At 48.0% G+C, this 23,662-nt stretch overlaps 1 protein-coding gene across 1 annotated transcript in view; it reads left to right on the forward strand.

Annotated features, from left to right (window-relative positions):
* Positions 1-23,662, forward strand: part of csmd2 (CUB and Sushi multiple domains 2) — a 696,667-nt gene that overhangs the window by 644,246 nt on the left and 28,759 nt on the right. The window contains exons 42-56 of the mRNA XM_042338904.1: positions 292-480; positions 1,652-1,829; positions 2,989-3,134; positions 4,179-4,259; positions 5,238-5,351; positions 9,958-10,146; positions 10,728-10,874; positions 11,212-11,400; positions 12,066-12,251; positions 13,201-13,395; positions 13,925-14,098; positions 14,559-14,732; positions 19,089-19,262; positions 19,359-19,547; positions 20,339-20,509. Of these exons, the coding sequence (XP_042194838.1) occupies positions 292-480; positions 1,652-1,829; positions 2,989-3,134; positions 4,179-4,259; positions 5,238-5,351; positions 9,958-10,146; positions 10,728-10,874; positions 11,212-11,400; positions 12,066-12,251; positions 13,201-13,395; positions 13,925-14,098; positions 14,559-14,732; positions 19,089-19,262; positions 19,359-19,547; positions 20,339-20,509 (2,496 nt within the window). The remainder of the gene's footprint in view (positions 1-291; positions 481-1,651; positions 1,830-2,988; positions 3,135-4,178; positions 4,260-5,237; positions 5,352-9,957; positions 10,147-10,727; positions 10,875-11,211; positions 11,401-12,065; positions 12,252-13,200; positions 13,396-13,924; positions 14,099-14,558; positions 14,733-19,088; positions 19,263-19,358; positions 19,548-20,338; positions 20,510-23,662) is intronic.

Genomic DNA, 23,662 nt, shown 5'->3' on the forward strand with positions numbered 1-23,662 from the left:
GCAAGCATTTCAAAGTGACTTCCTCACTGGAGGCCTATAACCACCTCCTCTTCACTCAGTGTCCAGCCCCACCCTGGACATCACTCCGAGACTATACCCTATGTAAACGCCGCTCTACAAATGCTTGTTGTCGTGTTGCCATTAGTCTCTGAACCTCGGTGGTTGGTGGCACATTTCCTGCACCTATTTTCTCAGCTCTTCAGTTTCCAGTTCATTGTTCAGTGCTTTAAATCGTGTTGGGTTTTTGTCCCTGACCCTGATTCTGACCTGTCACCAAATCTTGTCTTTCAGCTTACGAACTGGACGAATGTCCTGATCCTCAGCCTTTTGCTAATGGCTTTGTGACGGAGGCCGGTTACAATGTGGGGCAGTCCATTTCATTCCAGTGCATGCCGGGCTACCAGCTGATCGGCCACTCAGTCCTCACCTGTCTGCATGGAGTCGACCGAAACTGGGACCATTCTATACCGCGGTGTGAAGGTACAGCTCAGCCACCGAGGTCGGTTCTTACAGCTTAGCACAGCCTTAGCTAGAGATGGGTTTGGTGGGGGGGTGTTGGCTGACAGAGTCGTATTGCCAGCCTTAGAGGCTTTGAATCTTCATTTTTTTTTAAGTTTTTGACAAAAAATCACCACTTGTGTTATTTTAAATTTCAGCGACTATAAAAATGGCCAGCCTCCAGGTCATAAGGTCGTCATGGATATCATTTCTCGCACAATTTAATATGCTGGAGATTGTAAATTATGTGTCGATCTTACAGAATCTGCCCTCGTTGTCTCCAGTAACTCTGCGTTGCCCTTAATCTCTAATCCTGAACTGTGGAAACCTCATTTTGCTGTCATCTATTGCACAACTGTATATTATTAGGTGGTGTCAATTGGTGGCTTAGTTGTTTTCATCTTGGTCCAGTCAGTCTCGCCTCTGAGTCAGATGGTTTTGGGTTCAAGCCTCTCATCAAGTCTTTGATCTCAGTTTTGGCTGATGCTTCAGTGCGGGGGATGCTGGGGGAGTACTGTGTTGCTGGAGGTACCGTCCTTCAGATCACACCTTCAACCCATACACCATCTGTGCCTGTTCAGGTGGACATTAAAGATTCCGTGACACTATTCGAAAAGAGAAGGGAGTTTCTCTCTCCCGGGGCCCAGCCAACAATCCCCAAGATAAAATTGGTCACACACTTACTGCTGTTTGTGGGACATTGCTGTGTGCAAATTGGCTGCCACAATTGCCTACAAATACGCAGTCACTGCACTTCACAGTAAAATCCTGTGGACGTACTAAGGTCCGATATAAAATGCAAGGATAATTATTATTATCTTTCACTTGTGATATTTCGCTCCGAGACACTGCCCAGCGGTAAAGGCGCTGTATATGTGCAAGTTGCTGTTGTTGCAGTAGTTAAGTGAAGCTGCAATAGCAATTACATAGGTTTTGCAACAACAAACCTATTTCTTTTACCATCAGATTTCTAATATAATTAGTTATTTACAGACTTCCATTGCCTTTCCCTAGTGACAGGAAGCTATGTGTGTAGTAGGGTTGTTTAGAACTTTTCCGCTCTTGCTTTATCCTCTTGGCGTTTGGGAGCAATCAGTTATTTTGGCCCGATGCTAATCTGCGGCTCTAAACCAGCTCCTTTTCCTCATTTCAGTTCCCTGCGGAGGCAACATCACGACTTACAATGGCACGGTTTACTCCCCTGACTTTCCCAACGAGTATCCCAACTCACAGGACTGCACCTGGCTGGTGACCGTACCTGTCGGCTACGGAATCCTCCTCAATTTCACTCTGCTGCAGACGGAGCCTGGGAACGACTTCATTACCATATGGTACGTGTTTCTGTTATTAAAACATACGTCAATTCTGGTCACATGTTCCGCCCGCCACCTGTTATCCTTGCTGAAGTACTTCATCACTTCACCTACAAAATATACAGTCCCTACAATTTACAGTATATTCTTTGAAGCGCTTTGAGACGTCTCAAAGAGGTGATAAGGCGCTTTATCAAATGCAAGGATTATTATTATTATATTCAGCTGCAAACTCACATTTGTTGGAACCTTTCCGTCCCAGCGACTGAGATTGCTGAGCACTTAATTTGCTGCCACGTCACCTATAAACACAGTCATTATATTTTACAATATATCATGTGAAGCACTTTGAGAAGTCCTTCTGACATGAAAGGTGCTCTATCAAATGTAAGGATTATCATTATTATTATTTGATGTGAACTCAATTTAATTTGGGATTTCTCTTCACCTCTCTTACCTTCCTACCTAAGGTTGAAACCTGGTTTATTTTCAAACTATGAATAATAACAAATTACATTTGTATAGCGTTTTTCACGTCAGGAGGACGTCCCAAGGCACTGAACATTCTAGGATTTGGACCAGAGTTGGTGGTTGGGATCAGGAGGGGTGGAGAGCAGGTAGGGTGGGGGTAGGAGGGTCAAAGAGAAAGGTGTTGAGATGGTCCTTGAGGCAGGCAAGGGAGGGGATGAGGTGGAGGGACTGTGGGATGGTGTTCCAGAGGGTTGGGACAGAAAGGCTGAAGGCCCAACCACCGATGGCGGGGTGGGCCGGGCATAGGATGTGGAGTAGGCCAGAGTCCACAGAGTGGAGGGAGCAGACAGGCCGGTATGGGATTAGCAGGTCGACTAGGGACCATGAACTGGATCAATTTAAACTAAATCCAGATTAATTAATGAATAAAATTCCTTTATTGTAAATGTTCAGTCATTACGCCCCTAACCTTTGCAATGCCCTGCCCCAATCCCTCTGACTCACCGCCTCTTAATCCATCTTTAGATTCCTCCTTTAACCCTTACCTCTTCGACTGCGCTTATGGTCACCTCCCCCAATTCCCTCTCCCTCGCTCGGTGTCCAACCTAGTCATTGTTCAGCGCTCTGAGTGAAGCGCAACATACAAATGTTCTCGGATCCGCGATTTATGCATCTGACTTTTAATACTCTTCTTTTCCTCATTCAGGGACGGAGCTCAGCAAACTGCGCCTCAGCTGGGGATGTTCAGTGGGACGTCAACAAAGGAATCCGCCTATAGTTCTTCAAATCAGATCCTCATCAAGTTCCACAGCGATGTGGCCAACGGCGGCCTCTTCATGTTAAACTTCTACGGTCAGTGCGACCTGTTCGGTGGTCATCTGAGACATCAAAAGACATGTTGATTCTGGTTAAACCAGGTCTTGCAATAACTGTTATTTTGGATATTTCCATCCAAGCGGTCTGTTCCTTTGACCTTAGTCTATCCAGTTGGTCTCAGGTGCTATCACCCTACCTATCTGGAGTGTGCATGTTCTGATCATTCAAAACTATAAGCAATGTAGTTTACCTACCTCTCCTCCGGCTCTTTGAGACAGGAGTCTGTGTAACTACGGCAAACTGTCCATTTCATTCTTTCTGTAATAAGGCTCCATCCCTCCTTTACACCAGATACAAACGAGCATGTAAGAATGATCTTCCAAAATAAATATTTTCCTTGCAAAGCTCTTCTGCACCTTGTTAATAATAATAATAATATTTGCAGTAGATCTGCCAGCATGTGTCCTCATTGTCACCTTTGCCCAGACCTCGCTCCAAGCGTGAGTTCTGTTTCTTACAAAAGCCCAGTCCGCATCATCAGGCTCAGCCCACTGGAGCCACTCAGAGAAATAATGAGCAGTTAATATGCTCCACAATCTGCTCTTATTATTGATTTGCTTTTTTCATACCTCGACTTGCTCACCTATGCAGCATAGAAATTAGCCAACTAGCAACAAGCTTATGGCTCATTATGGACAGTCAACTAAGGCTTAATTATACAGCAATGACCTCACAGCGCAAGCACCAGCCCACAGCCTGGCTCCAGTAATGAGCTTCGACGATCTCTGTCAGTGGACACCCACCTGTATAGTGCTGTCTCATTCATACCCCCAAACGACTGCCACTGATCATGTTCCTTCTCCTTGCTGTCACTTTACCAGCCGCACCGAGAGAGTGCTGCTCCATCCACACTGATTAAACCAGAGAGTTTTAATTGGAGCCGAGGGAGGAAGGGTGGGAGTGGTGGGGTTGTTCTGTGACGATGAGATCAAATGGGCTGACCAGGCTCAGACCCACTTTGTTACCCTGTGAACAAGGACTGGAGCTGCTGCTAATACCTTTCCTCATGGTGTTTTCCAGCCTATCAACTGAAGAGCTGCCGGCCTCCAGTCTCTGTGCCAAACGCTGAGATCTTCACTGAAGATGAGCAGTTTGAAATCGGTAATGGTTTTTCCCTTGGGGACATGGTGACGAGCGTCCTTTGTTCGACTGAGAGTGAAATTAGGGGACAATCACACGTGTTGCCTAAAGGGCTTCACATACCCAGATTCGCAAAGCCCCACACTGAGCAGCATCCGGGCTACTTAAACCTCCAAAAGGCAACATACTGTAGATGCTGGAAATCTGAAATAAAAACAGACGTCGCTGGGAACACTCAGCAGGTCAGGCAGAATCTATGGTGAAAGGAAAGTGAGTTCATCGACCTGAAACATCAACTCACTTTCCTCTCTCCATAGATGCTACCTGTCCTGACCTGCTGAGTGTTCCCAGCGACTTCCACTAAACTTCCAATGTTGGCTACCTCTTTGGGGGCCTCGTTGTGAAGCCGCCCACTCAGGTGGTCTCCGAACATTCTGGCAGAATTGTCACGGAGGCAGGCAGCCAGAATAGCACACAACTAAAAAAAAATCTCCAGCAGTTTAACCCCAATTTGTCGCGACTCTCCTCTGAAACACCAGCCTTTTTTTTATAATCCAGTGGCTTGTATTTGTGAGTTGGTTCTCGCCCTCTGTTTAATTTCTCTTCTGTTCAAAACAACAACCACAACAACAAATTACATTTGTATAACACCTTTCAACAACAACAACAACAAGATTCCATTTATAAAGCGCCTTTCACGTCAGGAGGACGTCCCAAAGCGCTGGACAATCAGGGATCCACACACAAGCTGATGGTTGGGATCTGAAGGGTTGGAGGCCAGGGAGGGAAAAGGGAAGGAGGGTGACCGAAGGCACGGTAGAAGAGGAGGGTCTTGAGATGGGTCTTGAAGGAGGTGAGGGAGGGGGCGAGGCAGAGGGAATGGTGGGGTGGGTAAGGCGGCAACATTCCCCCACTTCCCTCACCTCCTCCAGACCGGGGTGTTAGTACAGGCCAACATGCAGCTGTGATTTAGCCTCTACCATTCTCCTCTTGTCTCAGGTGATATCATCAAGTACCAGTGTATCCCAGGATTTTTGCTGATTGGAAATGAGATCTTGACCTGTCGGCTCGGGACACACCTGCAGTTTGAGGGTCCGCCCCCCTCTTGTGAAGGTAAACAATGACGTGCAGGATGAAGGCAGATGTTAATAATCATCCAGGCATTTATCACATCAGAGCGTCTTCACACGACTGTGTGTTTTGTGGGTGTCAGTTCCTGTTCAGGTGGGCGTTAAAGATCTTGTAGCACTATTTGAAAGGAGAAAGGAGTTTCTCTCTCACGGTGTCCTGGCCAACAATCCCCCCAAATAAAATTGGTCACTCACTGGCTATTAATGGGCCATTGCTGTGCACAAATTGGCTGAAAGTCACTATCAAATGCAAGGAGTCTTATTTTTATCGCAGATCTAGACTTTGCCAACAATTCCTTCACACTGTCTGCTCCAACTCAATAAATAACAGCACAGTACAAATTCACATAACATCTTGGACATGCTCAACATGCTTCTCAAGATTTTGCTGTAAAGTGCAGTGACTGCATATTCCGTGGGTGAATGTGGCAGCCAATTTGCGCCCAGCGATGTCCCGCAAACATTCATGCAACGAGTGAGTGATTTTATCTGGGGATTGTTGGTCAGAACACCGGGCGGGAGAGAGAAACTTTATGGAGAAGAATACCCCTTTTGAATGCCACTTCCCCACAGGCGGGCCTTGTGATGTGGGTGAAGTTATTTTTCATTTCTTCGCCACTTTTGAATGTAGAACCCCGCGATGTCACCCAGACCCACGGGGACGGTGAAGCGTTTAATTGTCACTGTTCCGTGAGTTTAAACATCTGGAACATCAATATGGAGCACATGTTCCTTTTTTAAAGAAAAAAAATCAAATGTCTTTTTTGTTAATCACTGTCTCCGTTTAAATTAATAGCAGCGAAGGTCTCCCCCCCACCGCCCACCCACCAGAATTCAGGGTGAGCCACAGTAGGTGGTGCTCGTGGGCTGTGTGACTCCAATGGACTCAACAGCCAAACAGCACCACCTGCAGCCAGAGAGGCTGAATGTTTCCTGCATTGGGGTTTGCTGCTTTGTTCTGCACTTTCATTGCTTGTGTGCTGCGTGTGAGTGTCGCGTGTGCTGCGTGTGAGTGTCGCGTGTGCTGCGTGTGAGTGTCGCGTGTGCTGCGTGTGAGTGTCGCGTGTGCTGCGTGTGAGTGTCGCGTGTGCTGCGTGTGAGTGTCGCGTGTGCTGCGTGTGAGTGTCGCGTGTGCTGCGTGTGAGTGTCGCGTGTGCTGCGTGTGAGTGTCGCGTGTGCTGCGTGTGAGTGTCGCGTGTGCTGCGTGTGAGTGTCGCGTGTGCTGCGTGTGAGTGTCGCGTGTGCTGCGTGTGAGTGTCGCGTGTGCTGCGTGTGAGTGTCGCGTGTGGTGCGTGTGAGTGTCGCGTGTGCTGCGTGTGAGTGTCGCGTGTGCTGCGTGTGAGTGTCGCGTGTGCTGCGTGTGAGTGTCGCGTGTGCTGCGTGTGAGTGTCGCGTGTGCTGCGTGTGAGTGTCGCGTGTGCTGCGTGTGAGTGTCGCGTGTGCTGCGTGTGAGTGTCGCGTGTGCTGCGTGTGAGTGTCGCGTGTGCTGCGTGTGAGTGTCGCGTGTGCTGCGTGTGAGTGTCGCGTGTGCTGCGTGTGAGTGTCGCGTGTGCTGCGTGTGAGTGTCGTGTGTGCTACGTGTGAGTGTCGCGTGAGCTGCGTGTGAGTGTCGCGTGAGTGTCGCGTGTGCTGCGTGTGAGTGTCGCGTGTGCGAGTGTCGCGTGTGCTGCGTGTGAGTGTCGCGTGTGCTGCGTGTGAGTGTCGCGTGTGCTGCGTGTTAGTGTCGCGTGTGCTGCGTGTTAGTGTCGCGTGAGTGTCATGTGTGCTGCGTGTGAGTGTCGTGTGTGCTGCGTGTGAGTGTCGTGTGTGCTGCGTGTGAGTGGCTTGCACACTGTGTGTCAATGGCGTGCTATGTAACCACTAAAATTGTCGGTGCTGGGAAGCTGATGGGAGCTGCTGGAGTTGGATGCATTAGAGCTCATTGTGCACTATTTGCCAAGTGTAGAGAATCCTTCGGTCATTTATAATGAACGGCGTCATGTAGCTCAGTGGTTAGAGCACTGCCTCAGCAGCGAGAGACCCGGCGATTCCTTAGGCAAATTTCCTTACTCCACACGCCTGATAATAATCCCTCAAAATAAAAGAACAATATTAATTTGGTCACTCAATCCACGACTGTTTCTGGGACGCTGCTGTGCGCAATTGGCTGCTGCATTTCGCCTGAAAATATCCAGTTGATTCACTTCATATTTTGTGAAGCGCTTTGAGACGTCTCGAAGACGTGATAAGGTGCTATATCAAATGCAAGGATTATTATATATTTATTATAATGGAGAATATTAAACACGTGCGGCAGTTGGCAAATGGTCCTCCGTCTGCTCTGTCTCACCTCTGGGAGAGAGAATCAAATGCAGCCCAGACGTGTGAGGCGAGACCGGCGCTCTCCAGTGTCAGACAGCTTTAAACACATCTGGCCACAGCTTCTCCAGCCCTGCGGAGAGTGGGGCCGAAGGGACCTTCACATGAAGATGCAGAATCCCGATGCAGGTTAAGCTTGTGGCACACGGCACCAGTAAGATCGAGACAGGTGGCGGCTATTCAGCCCAACCAGGCCTGTTCTGCTATTTTATTAGTTCATCAACAACCTGTACTCGTACATTTCAATACAAAGTTACATTTGTGAAGCGCCTCTCACGCTGGGAGGACGTCCCAAGGCACTGAATAGTCAGGGATTAGGACTCGAGCCGGGGTGGGGGTGACCACTAAAATGAAGTGGGGTTGGGGATCAGGGTGGCCGAAGGCACGGTCAAAGAGGGGGAGGGTCTTGAGGGGTGCCTTGAAGGAGACAAGGGAGGGAGCGAGACGAAGGGATTGTGGGATGGAGTTCCTTATACTTATACAGCGGTCTTCAGACAAGATGGAGTTCCGGCGTTCTTTTAATCCCATTTCCTTACCTTTTCCCATTTACCTTTACACTTTCTTTTGGAAGTATCCAGCTCCCTCTGTAACATATACAAACCATTGCAAATCATTGATATGGTCGTCTTCACATCAGTGAGACGTCTCAAAGTGCTTCACACTGCTGGATGGTCACCTGTCCAGCCACAGCAGAGACTGAATCTGCCCATCTCGCAGACGTCATAGTAATAATAATCTTTACATTTGATCTTGTGCTTTATCCCACCACTGAGGTATCTCAAAGTGCTTCACATGTAGTGACTGTATTTGTAGGCGATCCCGGCAGCCAATTTGCACACAGGATTCTCCTACAAATTACTGTTGGGCTGATCATTCAGATTTTCGTCTAAATATCCTTAGTTGATAAAGATAACAATAATAATCCTTGCATTTGAATACAGTGCCTCATCACATCTTCAAGATGTCTTAAAGCGCTTCATGTTTTATATCGAACTTGCCGAGACCTGTCGTGCGTGAGTCTCTCAAGCTGCTTTAGTTGTGGTTGTGGATTTCCACGTCTTAGCACCTGGCTCCTGTTCAAAGCTGTGAGCAAGCTGTAGTGTCAGCAGCTCCCAGTCTAAATTAATTCCAATCATATCATTGGACTGGGAATCAAAGGTTTTTNAGGTGTATTCTTTGCCACTTATTGAGAACCAAATTTTCTGCTTTAAGCAGCTAAAATCTCTGCTTCCTTTTATGTTACTGACAATCCCATAATATACTGGAGGAACACACCTCAGGTAATGGAGAGATGACCGTGCGTTTCTAGGCTCTTAACTTAATTGAAATGATCTGAGAATTAAATTACACCCTCAATCTCGCTGCTGCTGCTTGCCATTTGATTCAGCGTGCGCCTATGTTTAATACCAGGTTAGTCCCCGTCTCTGTGAGCTTTGCTCATCCACACTCATCAGGCAGTGCAATGATCCAGATTATTACAGGGAAAGAGCAGGCAATTGGGATTGGCTTGGGTTCTCCCATGTAGGAGCTCGATAGGCTGAAGGGCCTCCTTCAGTGCTGGAACCTGTAATTTATAATAATAATAATAATCTTTGCATTTGATACAGTGGCTTATCACGTCAGAAAGATGGCTCACAGCACTTGACAATATTCTGTGAAGTGTAGTGACTGCATTTTGTAGGCTAATGCAGCAGCCGATTTGCAAACAGCAATGTCACACAAACTGCCATTAACCGTATGACCACTTTCATTTGGGAAATTGTTGGCCAGGACACCAGGAGAGAGAGACATCCCTTTCGCTTGAATAGTGGCACATGAGATCTTTAATATCCATTTGAATAGGCATAGACTGGACCTCAGTTCAATATCTAATCTAAAGGCCGGCACCTCTGATGATGCAGCACTCGCTGAGCTCTGGGGTGTCAGCCTGGACTGTGAGTTCAAAGTCCCAGACGTGGAGCTTGAATTTACAACTTTCTGACTCTGAGGAAATAGGGCTACTCATGAGCCATCACTCGGGTTTACAGTAGGTCAAGTTTACAGCCTCTCTGGCTCTGTATACTAGAGAAAGCTCTGAGCAAAAGTGTAAAATTTAGATTCTGGAATGTCCTTATTGCACTGACTGATAAAAGACTATTTTAGGCCACATGTTTGGCCGTGCTTGGTGTTTGGGGAGTGTGAGGAAGGAGAGGAGAGACTGTAATCTGTGTGCCTGTTGCTGTGACCCTCAGCGCACTGCCCCATGAACGAGATCCACACGGAGTCCTCAGGGGTGATCCTGAGCCAGGGTTTCCCCGGGAACTACCAGCATTTCCAGACCTGCTCCTGGGTCATCAAAGTGGATTCCGGCCACAACATCACCCTCTTCATCGAGTTCTTCCAGAGTGAGAGGCAGTTTGATGAGCTGGAGATCTTCGATGGTGAGTTACAAGTCAGCTGATCAGTCTCATCACCACCAGCTACACAAGCTACTCTCACCGTGACGGTTACGGTGATTTCAGACACACTGATCAAACATTTCTTTGGTGGGCTGGGGTTTGGTCAGCCGGGTGTCTGCCACATGCAGAAAACCATCACCATGCTTAAGAGTCTCCAAACCAAACTGGGATTTCCATGCATCCCAACTGCACATGGAAATTCCAGATGAAAGATTGTTGTAATGGAATGCGGACTCTCTCCCTGGAGGGAAGCATTCTGTTTACCTAATTCTGGGAAGTATTAGGTGCAGGTTGGCAAGAGCCAAGGCTTGGGGACCCCACAGTGTGCATTGGGGTAACTGCTAAAGTTTAACCAGCTCAAACCACATAGCTTGCTATTGATATTGCTGTCTGGCAAGCTTTCCTGCTGCGTGTCCAGCTAGGACCACGCTACCCATTAGGGCTTTGGCTTGCAGGATTAACAGGTGCTGAATGGGAGGATCCCCTGATTCCCTGAACAAAGTTAATTTACAGGGAGGCTCACACTGAACCCTAGTGAACGATGGTGTTGTCCTCTCCCCCAGGCCCCACCAGCCAAAGCCCTCTGCTGATCGCTCTGAGTGGCAACTATACATCTCCTCTGACCATCGTTAGCTCTCGCAACAAGGTCTACCTTCGCTGGTCGTCAGACCACGCTACCAACCGGAGAGGCTTCAAGATTCACTATTCAGGTTGGTGCCAGTGTGACGTTGTCTGGTGGTCAAGCTGCCGTTTACCATGTCCCTCGGGATGACGTGAGGGGTGCTTTGCACTCAGCCGCTTTAGCTCCAAAACAAGAGGAAAAACAGATTGAATTAAGGAAAGGCATTCACTCACTGACTCTGTTTGGCATCGTGCAAACCCGGAATCTCAGAGGAGGCCAACTCGCTCTGCCCATGTGCAAAACCTCCCAGTGACCAGATCAGCAACACTCTCCACCCTCCCTCCAGGCTCCTCTCCCCCCCACCCCCTCTTCCCCCGATCAGGGTTGTTGCTGTTTAACCTGTCGTGTGTTTTCTCTGTGCTCAGCGCCCTACTGCAGCCCCCCGAGCCCGGCCAGACACGGCTCCATCCACAGCCAGACCGGGGGTCACCCAGGCAGCACTGTGCGGTTCAGCTGTGACCCCGGCTATCGGCTGATCGGTCAGGGTGTGGCCACCTGTACACGATTACCCCAGGGCTGGTACAAGTGGAACACCATCCCCCCACTCTGTCAAGGTAAGAGAATTACCATCCGCCCAGCAAGTCTTCCCCCACCCCTCACGTCTGCCGATCGCACGGTCACATCATCCCGCATGTTACAGCTTAATCCCGTTCAGTTCCGCTTGATCTACCATGTGCATTTTCCAGCTCAGGGGAGGTGGTGAGGGGGCTCTCTGTGGTGATCAGGAGCAATGAATCTCTGGCTGATTATCTCCTCTCTAACCATGAAGCCATTGGGGTAGCTACTGGAGTGTAACCAACTGAAGTTTGAGGTGCAGCTTAACAAAAGTCAAGGCTTGGGGACCCCAGAGTGTGCATTGTGGTAACTGCTGGAGTCTAACTAACCAGCCAAAACCACAGAGCTTGCCATTGATATCATTGTCTGGCAAGCTTTCCCGCTGCTCGTCCAGCTAGGAGCACCCTATCCGGTAAGGCTTTGGCTGGAGGGCCAGCATGAGCTGAGTGGGATGACTCCCTGCTCCCAGTGACTGGTCTGCTTCCAGGTCCTGCCAATGAGCCAGGCACATTGTGACTTTTCATATCAGGCACATTAAACTGGGCGTCTCAAAGTCCCGAATATCAGACTTCCCGTACGTTCAGCCACAGCTTAACAAGGTCAAAACTATTATTCGTGCTAAACTCTGTACCTCAAAACAACCCGGCTCCTATTCCTTGTCCAGCCATTTCCTGCGGCGTTCCCAAGGCCCCCGGGAACGGAACAGTGTTTGGCCGGGAATACACGATGGGGACCAGAGCCATCTATCAGTGCAATGTGGGATTCCAATTACAGTCCGGGGAGCATTCAACATCCGCCTGCCAGGAGAATGGGAAATGGAGCAACAATAACCGCCCTCCGCTGTGTGTGGGTGAGTGATGGTCAGAGATACCTGACCACAGCCTCGGCCTCTCACACACTGTTTGTTTAAACCGCTGTCTCCAGTGACACACCAGCAATGGCAGAGACTGTGTAAGGTGGTCAGAGGGTCATTGCTGCCTCCACTGGGCATTTTGCGTTAAAGCGAGAGCCAGCACAGACACAATAACAATAATAATAATAATCCTTGCATTTGATATTGCGCTTTTCACGTCTTCTCGACGTCTCAAAGCTCTTCACAGAATAGACTGTAAAGTGAATTGACCGTATATTTGTGGGCGAAAAGCGGCAGCTAATTGCACACAGGAGCGTCCCACAAACAGTTGTACATTGAAAATGACCAATTTATTATTGTTTTGTTTTTTGGAGGGATTATTATTAGGTGTGTGGGATAAAGAAACTTACCCAAGGTTCGCCCTGCCTGGAATTGAACGCAGGTGTCTCGCACGATGGGGAGAGAGCAGGTAATGGGGTGAGAGTAGAGAGCTCCAATGGGGGAGTTCACATCATTTCCACTTGTGCAAATGGAATTGCATGAAGGTTGTGTTTCCATTGAAGGACAACTTCCACTGCCCCTGCCTGCAGTCAGCAAAATGTCCGGGAGCAGAAAATGCAACAGAGAGAAAACTGGCCTGGAAATCAAACAGAGCCTCACTAGACTGAACTCTTATTAAAAACGCACTGTCATAATAGTGTGGCCGACAAACACAGAGCTGTGTGTTTTACAAACAGTGACATTTAAACCGGGAAGAGGAGCAATCGGTCAAGTCAGGAGCAAAGATTCGCCCTATTTGCCACAGGTTATTTTGCATTGGGCCAATAGCAGTTTGGAACACAACAGAGAAGGATAGATTTTAATCAGTTAATCACAACAACAGATCAAAACCCCGTGATTGAGTGGGTAATGAAATGATAAGTTATTATGGATTGTGTTGTTACAGCGGTGGTCTGCCCAGATCTCGGCAACATCCCTGTAGAACATGGGAGATGGAAGCTGCTCTATGGAACCACAAATCAATACCAAGCTCAGGTGATGGTCACCTGTGAGCCTGGGTATCACCTGGAGGGCGCCCGGCTCCTTCAGTGCCTGGCCAATTCATCGTGGAGTGCAGAGGAGCACAATCCCAGCTGTAAAAGTAAGTTGACGACAAGTTCAGAAATTGGAATCAACGCTAAAACAAGCTGGCCTCATCTCCCTGGTGTCTGCAAGAGATGGTTTCTTGTCACCTTCCATGGTTTGCTTATTTGTATCAGGTGTCAACCTGGCTCAATCGGTAGCGCCTCTAGCCTTTGAGTCAGAAGGTTGTGGGTTCAAAGCCCCACATCAGCACTTTGAACTTATATAATCTACACCGTCACTCCAATGCAGTGCTTACGGTGACCTCCCCCCATTTCTCCCCAGCTTGGAGTCAAACACTTTGAGACACTACCCCACGTGAAGGGCGCTATATAAATACAAGTTATTGTCAGAACTTCATCCAATAGTTGCTGTATTACTGTAAAACAATTAATTATTCTTGAGTACTTTTAAGTAAAGCTCAACGATAATTAAGTCACTGAGGAAAGTAAGCAATAACTTCTCTTGTGATTCCCATTCTGCTAACTCACATTTTGGAGACAGTGTCATTCTTTTTAAGTGGTTTTCCATTCTTCTATTCTCTCCAGTCATCTCGTGCGGTGAGCTCATGTCCCCGCCGAACGGCAATAAGATCGGAACGTTAACGGTGTACGGCGCAACCGCCATCTTCTCCTGCAACAGCGGATACACAATGGTGGGATCGCGAGTGCGGGAATGCCAGGACAATGGGCTGTGGAGTGGAGTGGAGGTCAGGTGCCTGGGTCAGTGTCTGCAGCTCGGACAGTAATGTGCTTTTTGGTGTCCATCAGGAGGAGCAAGCTGAGGAAGGTTTACGAACCCTTTGAGTTCTGTCTTGAAATTAGTAGAACCCTGTCCTGTGGTCAGCCAGCATCAGTCTGCTTCATGTCTCCTGCCCTATGTGCCCCACCATCAACATGCTGGCTTTCAGCCATTCCTTCCCCTCTTTCTGATCTGAACCTCCATCCCGGAGTCCCTCCGACTCGCTCCCTCCCTCCCCTCACTCAAGGACCACCTGAAGATATACCTCTTTGACTACGCTTTTAGTCATCTTTCTTCACTCGTGCAGGTACTCAGCCAGCAGCGTGAAGCATTTTGAGACATCTTCCTGATGTGAAATATGATGTATAAATGCAAATTGTAACATGGAGCACGTGGGCGGTTTGTTGCTCAAACTAAAAGCAGATCTTTTATCTGTTGTAGCTGGGCACTGTGGCATGCCAAAGTCCATTGTCAACGGACAGATAATTGGTGAAAACTTCAACTACCGCGGCACGGTGGTGTACCAGTGTAATCCAGGCTTCCGCCTGATCGGCACCTCAGTACGAATTTGCCAACAAGATCACAAGTGGTCAGGCCGGTCCCCTGTGTGTGTGTGTAAGTATTGTCTCGGTGTGATAGGCTTGGCTTTGCTTCCTGCTCCATTACATCCTGGTCCTCCTTCTGATTCAACACCGGGATACACACTGCGAGACGACTTTGGGTTCACAGTCTAGGCTCACGCTCCAATACATTGTCAGGTCACTATGAAATTCTGTAAAGCGCTTTCCGACATCTTGGCAACATGATAGGCACTAAATAATAATAATATAGCGTAATATGCTATACATTTCGTATAGCGCCTTTCATCTCAGGGGGAAATTTCAAAGTGCTTCACAGGATTTATCACAAAGTGGAGTGACTCTATTTGTAGGCTAACACAGCAGCCAATTTGTGCAAAGCCACGTCTCACAAACAGCCATGAAACAAATGACCAATTTTATTCAGAGGGATTGTTGGTCAGGATGCTGGGAGAAAATTCCTTCCCTTTTTGAATAATGCCATGGGATCTTTAACATCCACCTGAACAGGTAGACGGGACCTCAGTTTAACATCTCATCTTAATGATGGCACCTTTGACAATGTAACACACGCTCCACACAGCATTGGAGCTAGGCTGACACTCGCAAGGTTGCAAGGATTATTATTATTTAATAAGTGGCCACTGGATATCGATTGGAATTTACCTCTGCTTTACCTGGAGCTCTGAGTGTGTGAGACAAGCTCGCTTTTGATCATAGATGTTTGCAGCAACCCACAGATGTCACAGCAGTCCATTGAGCTGAAGTATTCGGGAACAAAATGTCTGGACACAGACAACTACACAACAGCAGCAGAATATTCCCAATTATTAAAAGGAGAGGGAAAGGTGATCTATACGGCTCATAAAATAATAATAATCCTTGCATTTGATATAGCGCTTTTCACGTCGGAAGGACGTCCCAAAGCGCTTCACAGAACACACTGTAAAGTGAATTGACTGTATATTTGTGGGTGAACGCGGCAGCCAATTGCGCACAGCAATGTCCCACAAACAGTCGTAGATTAAAAATGACCAATTTATTGTTTTTGGTTTTGGAGGGATTATTATTAGGCTCTGTGTTGAGTAAGGAAACTTGCCCAAGGTTTCGCCCTCTGCCTGAAATTGAACTCAGGTCTCTCGCTTGCAAAGCGAGTGCTCTAACCACTGAGCTACAGGACTCCACAAAGAGTCATGAAGATAAGTTCAAGGCTGAAGGTTGCTTTTAATGTCATGTTAGCAGATAATATAATGGCCAGAAAGGTTCCTTCAGAACGAACCTGGGCACATATGTAGTTTGTTTTTAATCTATGGTCAGGTAGGTCACAGTCACCTTGCAATACCAAGAGTCCTTTGTCACACTTGTACTTTTATTACCAATGGCTGAGATACACTGACATTCATCACTGTGTGGAGCGATAGCAGAACCTTAACAAGCCCAATTTACTCTCTCCCTCTCTGCACCCACCCCCCACCAAAAACCACACACCACCTCTAAAACCCTATATAAATTATACCAGGAAGTCATTTGTGTCAGTTCCCAGCTTTCCTATCCTGAGAGTAATGCTTTTTTACGGGATTGAGAACAGATTGTATTGGGTAATTGGCTCTGCACTCACCCCTATCCTTTGCGGTCTCCATCCTAAAGCTGTTTATTTTATATCAAGTGAAATCAGGTGAAAGGCGAAGAGCCAATGTGTGCACAGCGCTGGGGTAGGAGAGTGAAGTACAGAAACTGATAGAACAATTGATTTGGGTTTACAAACCTGACACTTGTGAATGAACGAAGACTGAGAGACAAAGATTTTGTCGGTTTTGAGGTGCTGAGCAGTGCTGGTTGTCATTCTACCCCAGAAATCCTGTAGCTTAGTGGTTAGAGCACTCACCCCCTCACCTCGCAGGAGAGAGAACCTGGATTCCATTCCCGGGCAGGGCCAAATGATAGGTAAGTTTCCTTACTCCAGACGCCTCTGTTTACCTGTTAGTATGGCACCGATCGAGTATCCGCTCAACTGGCACCTTCCTCCTTGTGTTCCTCGCGCCCTCCACTCTACAATCGGAGGTCGCGCATTCAGCCACAACGCCCCCAAACTCTGGAACTCTCTCCCGCAATCCCTCCGCCTTGCCCCCCCTCTCTCCTTCAAGTCCCACCAGAAAACCTTCCTTTTTGATCGTGCTTACGATCACCGCCCCCACCCCGGTTCGGAGTCGGGGTCCATCACTGTTAAGTGCTCTGAGACATTACTCTGCATAGAGGGCGCTACATAAGTGCAAGTTGTTGTAGTATGTAGGAACCCGGTTAATAGTTGATTGGCAGATTGCTCTTCCGGGGGTAATATTTCGTTCAAAATAATAAAACAATAGTAATAATCAATCAATCCACAACTGTTTGTGGGACACTGCTTTGCCCAATTGATTGCGATTCACCCACAAATTACACAGTCAATTCATTTTACAATATATCCTGTGAAGTGCTTTGAAACGTCTCAAAGACATGATAAAGGGCTGTATCAAATGCCAGGATTATTATTATTGTAAATCTCTCACTCTTCAGACTCCAATCCTGTTGCTCTAGCATGTGCTGGGGGTGTGCTCCGTTGTTAAAGACACCGTCCTTTGGATAAACGTTAAATCCAAGTCCCATCTCTGCCTGTTAGGTGGATATTAAAGATCTTGTGCTGCTGTTGGAAAAGAGAAGGTAGTTTCTCTCTCCCAGTGTCCTGGCCAACAATCCCCCAGATAACGTTGGATCTTCACTTCATGGCTGTTTGTGGAACATTGCAGGGCACAGATTGCCGATCGGCTGTCGTGTCTGCCGACAATACACAATCACTACACTTCATAATAGTGCCTTAGGTTTATTATTTGTAGCACTGGTTTGCAGAGTGTGGAGTAGATTTATAATCCATACTTTATAGGCAAGTCAAACGCGGGTGTGCAGATAGTATCTGATGGGCAGACAATGGTTTGAGGAATGCCTCTGTGTCTTAGTGCTGCCGGGATGTTAAAGGTTTCTTTCCCGTTGCCATCACTTGTGCCTCTGGAGCTCCTGAGATATGGCTGTTTTCACATCGGGAACCGATGCAGCCATCTCCTTCCCTGTCACCCGGGAGATTCAGTAACCAGGGCAACAGACAGCAATTCACTGCTGCCTGACACACAACGTGCAGATTGTGGTTATCTCGATCTCAACCAAATCCATGCACAACCCCTGCCTTACACTGCGGTAACACTACATCACCGCTTGGCTAAATCACACTGTTCTCAGTCTCACATGCCTGGGACCTAACTGAGCTACCACTTGAGTTCAGCGTTCAGCTGTAGCCTGACTAAAACTGACACAAAGCGACTTTAGAATAATAATAATAATAATAATCACTGCCTTATCTCATCATAGTCGAACATCTCCACAAAGCATTTCACAGCTGAATTTGTAGACTTTGTAAACTTCAAATACCATAAAGTTCTCCTGGCTTGGTGTGAGGAGATGGCATGTTAGCAGTAGGCAGCCAGATTCCCACCCCTTGAATAAGGTTTAAACACTAACCAGATCTCATCACCAGTTATCACTGCACTTGGGGTTGCACTGAGCTCTGGCTCCCGAGCCACGGGGAGCTGGGAGAACCCTGCAACCCCGCTACCCCAGGCCTCACGTCACCTCACAGCTTGCTGTATCACGACATAGTTAATGTCAGCTCTTGTTCCGTACCCGGGACTGCACACCAAACTGGAGGTAATAATCCACTCCGCGCTGCTGCTGTGCAACTGAGTATAAACCTGTGTTTGTGTTCCGTACACACTGGGAAAGCTGACACCGTATTGTGTGCAGTTGTCAGGGCCCATAACCAGCATTGTATTGGACAGAAATCCAACAACAACTTGCATTTATATAAAAATATTCAAATCCACACTTTATTCACATGTTGCAGGGTCTAGATGCTGTGCTGGTGATTGTGTTTGTACTCTATCGCCTGAGGTGAAGAAAGAGCTTCTTTCCTGGGAGCTTCTAACCTCTCCCGGAAGCGTAGTCTGGTACAAATGTTGCACCTTTCCATACAGTTTAAACCGAGGTCCCAGCTGTGCCTATTCAGGTGGGCGTTAAAGATCCTGTGGCACCAGCAATAACAACTTGCACTTATTTATATGGTGCCCTTCACGCTGTGTGGCACCTGATAGTGGCATTATTTCAAAAGAGGAAGGTGTTTCTCCCGGTGTCCTGGGCCAGCAATCTCCCAGATAAAGTCCTGTGAGGTGTTTTGTGGAGGTCTCTCGATGTGAAAGGCGCTGTATTGAATGCGAGTATAATTGTGATGGAGAGAAACAAAGGGATCAGAACAGGGGAGTTTCACGGGAGAAATGTGACCGAATAAAGAGTTGTGCTTTTCCCCCTTTAGCTATCACTTGTGGTCACCCTGGCAACCCATCGAATGGCAAGACACAAGGGAGCCAATTCAACCTGAACGACGTGGTGAGCTTCACATGTATCATGGGCTACACGCTGTACGGTGCTGTCAGGGCTCAATGTCAATCCAACGGGCAGTGGAGTAACTTGCTGCCAACATGTAAAGGTAAGAATAGCGGCTGACGATGGGGAAGGAGGGGATCCCGGCATTGCAGATACGAAGGACCCCTTTGATTGAACAACGTCTCTTGTCTCGCTGCAGTGGTTAATTGTTCAGACCCCCTGCACATTGAAAATGGGGTTCGCAGAGTGCAGCTGAACATTGCCCAGCGGTTTCGGTACGCCAGCAGTGTGTCGTATGAATGCAGCCCGGGCTATTACCTGCTGGGCTCCAACGTGCTCACCTGTCAAGGCGATGGTTCCTGGGACCGATCTCTCCCACGGTGCCTTTGTAAGTAACTGCACGCTCTTAAAATATCCCCAAACTGATGGTGATCGGCTGCTAACTGCCCCACCTCTCGTTCTGTGTGTACCATGTTCCGTGTTGTGTTGTGCTCATGTAGAACACTCGCAGCTGTGCGGATGGTTTGTCTTGTTATCCACGTGAGGTGTCAGCCTGGTAGCACTCTCTCTCGTCCCCAGTTATGGTTTCAAGCTCCCATTGGTACTTTGAACTCAGATAATGCAGGCTGACGCTCCAATGCAGTGCTGGGGGTGTTAACTTTGGATAAGATGTTAAGGCAAGGTCCTGTTTACCTGTTCAGGTGGGTGTTAAAGATCCTGCGGCAATATTCACAAAGGAGAAGGGAATTTCTCTCCCACCGTGCTCTGGCTAACAATCCCCCAGATAAAAATTGGTCACTCACTTCATGGCAATTATTATTACTGTGACAAAGTCTTACAGGTGTCCTTGAAAGACTCGTCAAGCTCTCACTTGTGATTTTGAGCAACAGAAATATTCTGGCTGCGACACTCACTCAGTCCACGATAACACCTGTCATTGGGAAAAATAACTTTTCAAAAACAGAACTAGGTTGCACCTTCAGGGATTCCAGTGTGATGTATTTTGAAGGATAATATGGGTTACAGTGTGTTTCAAGGGTAGAGCTAGTTGATGTTAATTGTCTCGTGACTGAGGTTCTGTACCGCATGGTCCATCCTACATACCCTATACTATACTCACTGCTTGTTTTCTCTTGTCCTAAATTTTCTTTTTACTATTTTCACATCATCTCCTTCCAGTGGTGACCTGTGGTCATCCCGGAGTCCCCCCCAATGCAGAGATGTCTGGCAATCAGTACACAGCTGGCTCCACGGTCCGGTATCACTGTAACAGGCGGAATCTAATCGGGAACAGCACGCGGATGTGCCAGCTGGACGGACGTTGGAGTGGGTCACAGCCTCACTGTTCAGGTACAGTTAGAGCCCAATATCAAGAAGTGTGTGTTGTATCAGGTCATCCGAAGGACGTCAGCTCTGACAATCACCCTGCACTGGAGTATCAGCCCAGACCATGAGCTGGAGGCTTGGCGATGGGCTTGACCTAGTCCTGAGATGGCTCTTGCTAAACACAGAACAAGAGAGAGGAGAAACTGATCATGTTAACACAGTTTGGATTGGGACGAAAGAGCACGATATTCAAACGCAACTGAATAAGTCCTGCTGAGAACAACACTGTTATTAATCAATATACGGAAAACAGACCTGCTGATCTCCAGGATCACTTAAGTATTAAAATATGACCATGTTTGATACTAATACTTTACTTTCTGTAACGTAAAACAACAACAATAACTTGCACTTACACAGCGCCCCTTACACAGGGCAGCGTCCCAGAGCACTTGACAGTGGCACAGCTCAACACCAAGCCGGCGGGAGTGGAAGGTGACTAGGCGCGATCAAATAAGGTCTTCAGGCGCGACCTGAAAGTAGGGAAGGAAGGGGCAAGGCGGAGGGATAGAGGAAGAGTGTTTCAGAGTTTCGGGGTGTAGTGGATGAAAGAGCGGCCATCAATGGTGGAGCGGAGGGCATGAAGGACATGCAGAAGGCCAGTGTCCATTCAAGCGGAGGCAGAAGGCAGTGGGATGGTGGGTAAGCAGGTCGGAGAGAGAGGGAGGTGCCAGGGCAGGAAAGGAATTGAAAATGAGTAAACGTTTGGTGGTGTTTGTTCTTGAATGTTCCGTTGGGATCAAAGGTCAGAGATGGACCTGACTGGGCAGCACAGGGGCATGAATGGTGAATGTGTCGGCCTGGCTCAGTGGTAACACTTTCGCCTTTCTCAGCCAGAAGGTTATGGGTTCAAACCCATGTCAGGACTTTGAGCTCACACAGTCTGGGCTGACACTGCAGTGCAGTGATGGGGTATGTACTGTATTGTTAGAGGTGCCGTCCTTCAGATGAGACATTAATCCGAGGTCCTGTCTGCCGATTCAGGTGGACGTTAAAGAACCCAGAGCATGATTTGAAACGAGAAAAGAGTTAATTCAGTGTCCTGGCCATCAGTTCTCCAGATGAAATTGGTCACTCACTTCATGGCTGTTTGTGGGATGTTGCTGTGTGCAAATTGGCTGTTGAGTTTGCCGACAAAAAGAGACTCTGCGCTACACGTCTCGTCCTTCGAGATGTCTTGACAATATGGTTATTATGTGAATGCAATGTTCCCAGGGAATATTCACAGGTTCAGAACAAGGTGGTTACATCCTCTGAAGCATAGCTTCCTATAATTATTGAGTTTGGATAAATAAATAATGCCAGCCATCCTGAAAAGTGCTACACCAAATGCAAAGATCATTATTAAGAATAACTTCAGTTAATATTTTGCTTGGTGTTTGGAGATTAGATTATTATTGGGTTGTTGTGTGTCTAGGGCAGGCTGTTATGCAGCGAGTGACATTGAGGTCAGAACACAAACTCCCAACAGTCGTAACCTCCGCTCTGTGAAGTGTACTGTCAACATCACCCTAGAATTTGGACCACAACGTGACAGAGGGACCCACAATATGTTTCCATCACTTTTCCCTGTTTTGCTTTCTTTCCTGGAACCAACCCAAACCAGAGAGTGCAAAAGTTTGACATTAATTGAGTCCTAAAAGAGCTTTGATTTTAGAAAATCCTTTGGAGGACGTGGCAGTTTCCCGGCCACTGCAGCAAGTGATATGAAGGAAGTTCCTGCGTTTGTCTCCAGAGAGAAACCCTTTTAATTAAGCACCATTTGTGTATAGAATCTGAATGTGTATAGAATCTCTAATGTATTGATGAGGCTGAGCTCTGTCCAACCTAATGACTAACACTGTGAGCGCCAGCCTCTGTGCTGTCTCCTCTAGCTTCCTGCAGCCTCCATGCCTGTAGGCTGACTCTGCCTCGCTGATCGCTTTGCCTCCAGTCTTGGTATGCACATTTTGGCTGCCGCCCTCTACCTGAACTGCCCCTCCTAAAATGCCCCCACTTCCACTGCTCACCCTTCGCTACTCTTGCTCAGTTCTTCTCTCCCACTGCCCTCCCTGTCTTCACTCCCTCCTGAACCCTCCCATCAACTCCTTCTGCTCCAGCCTGGGTGTCCTCCGCCGTGCTCATCACAGCGAGGGTTGACGCAGAGCAGCCACCCCGACTGCCCCATCCCCCACTCTCTCCGAAAGGCCCCCCCCCCTTCCCCTGTCTTCCAAAGGTAAATTGCTCTTTTCCTCCACATCCTTCCCAGCTCTCCTCCCCCTTTTACTCGACAGTTATTCTCCCCCCACAATCTACACCCCATCCTCCTGAAATCCCTCCACTTCCCCCTCCCCCATCAGCACCCCATCAACATTGCCCTCCAAAATGTCCACCCCATCTCTGACAAAGCTCTTACCATCCACAACCTCATCCTGGATGAGCACATTGATATTCTCGAGCTCACATAAACCTGGCTGTTACCCCCTCACACCCACCGTTGACATCCCCACCTCATCAAAGTCACATCCACCCAGACTGCACCTTCCATCAGACCCTTCCCACCCCAACCAACGTGGTGGCGAGGTGGCCCTCAACTCCCAGACCTGTCTCAGTCAATCTCCCTATTCCTCTGGCTCCCACCCTTAAGCGCTCCAAGACACTACCCCAATTGAAGGGCACTGTGTAAACGCATGTTGTTGAATGAGCTGCACTGGAATGTTGACACTTATCATCAGCTCAGCTGAAAGCAAAGCTAGTACAGTGTGGTGATGGAGGTGTGCGCGGGGCCAAGGTTGAAGCCCTTGAGATGCAGACGGATGATCTCCTGTGTATCAGAAAGACCTGAGGAGTAAATTGAACTGTTTGGGGGTATTTGTTGGGGTATTTGTTTTCCGCCAGTGGTTGTCATAGCTCTCTGGGGGCCTCTGGTGGCAGAAGCTCACAATTGGGAAGCTTACATTGGGAACAGAATGAAACAGAAAAAACAACAGCCAACCATCACGTCAGAGCAATTCCTGATCCATTCCCTCTTATCTCGCAACGTTGCCACTCTGGCAGAAAAGCGGCTGCTCTGAATTATTTTTTTCGAGGTTATCTCCACGCTCGGCAGCCGTAATCTATCCACACTTTCTGTTGCTG

This window comes from Callorhinchus milii, unplaced genomic scaffold (assembly GCF_018977255.1).
Source record: "Callorhinchus milii isolate IMCB2004 unplaced genomic scaffold, IMCB_Cmil_1.0 Scaffold10, whole genome shotgun sequence".
In the NCBI taxonomy this organism is placed as follows: Eukaryota; Metazoa; Chordata; class Chondrichthyes; order Chimaeriformes; family Callorhinchidae; genus Callorhinchus; species Callorhinchus milii.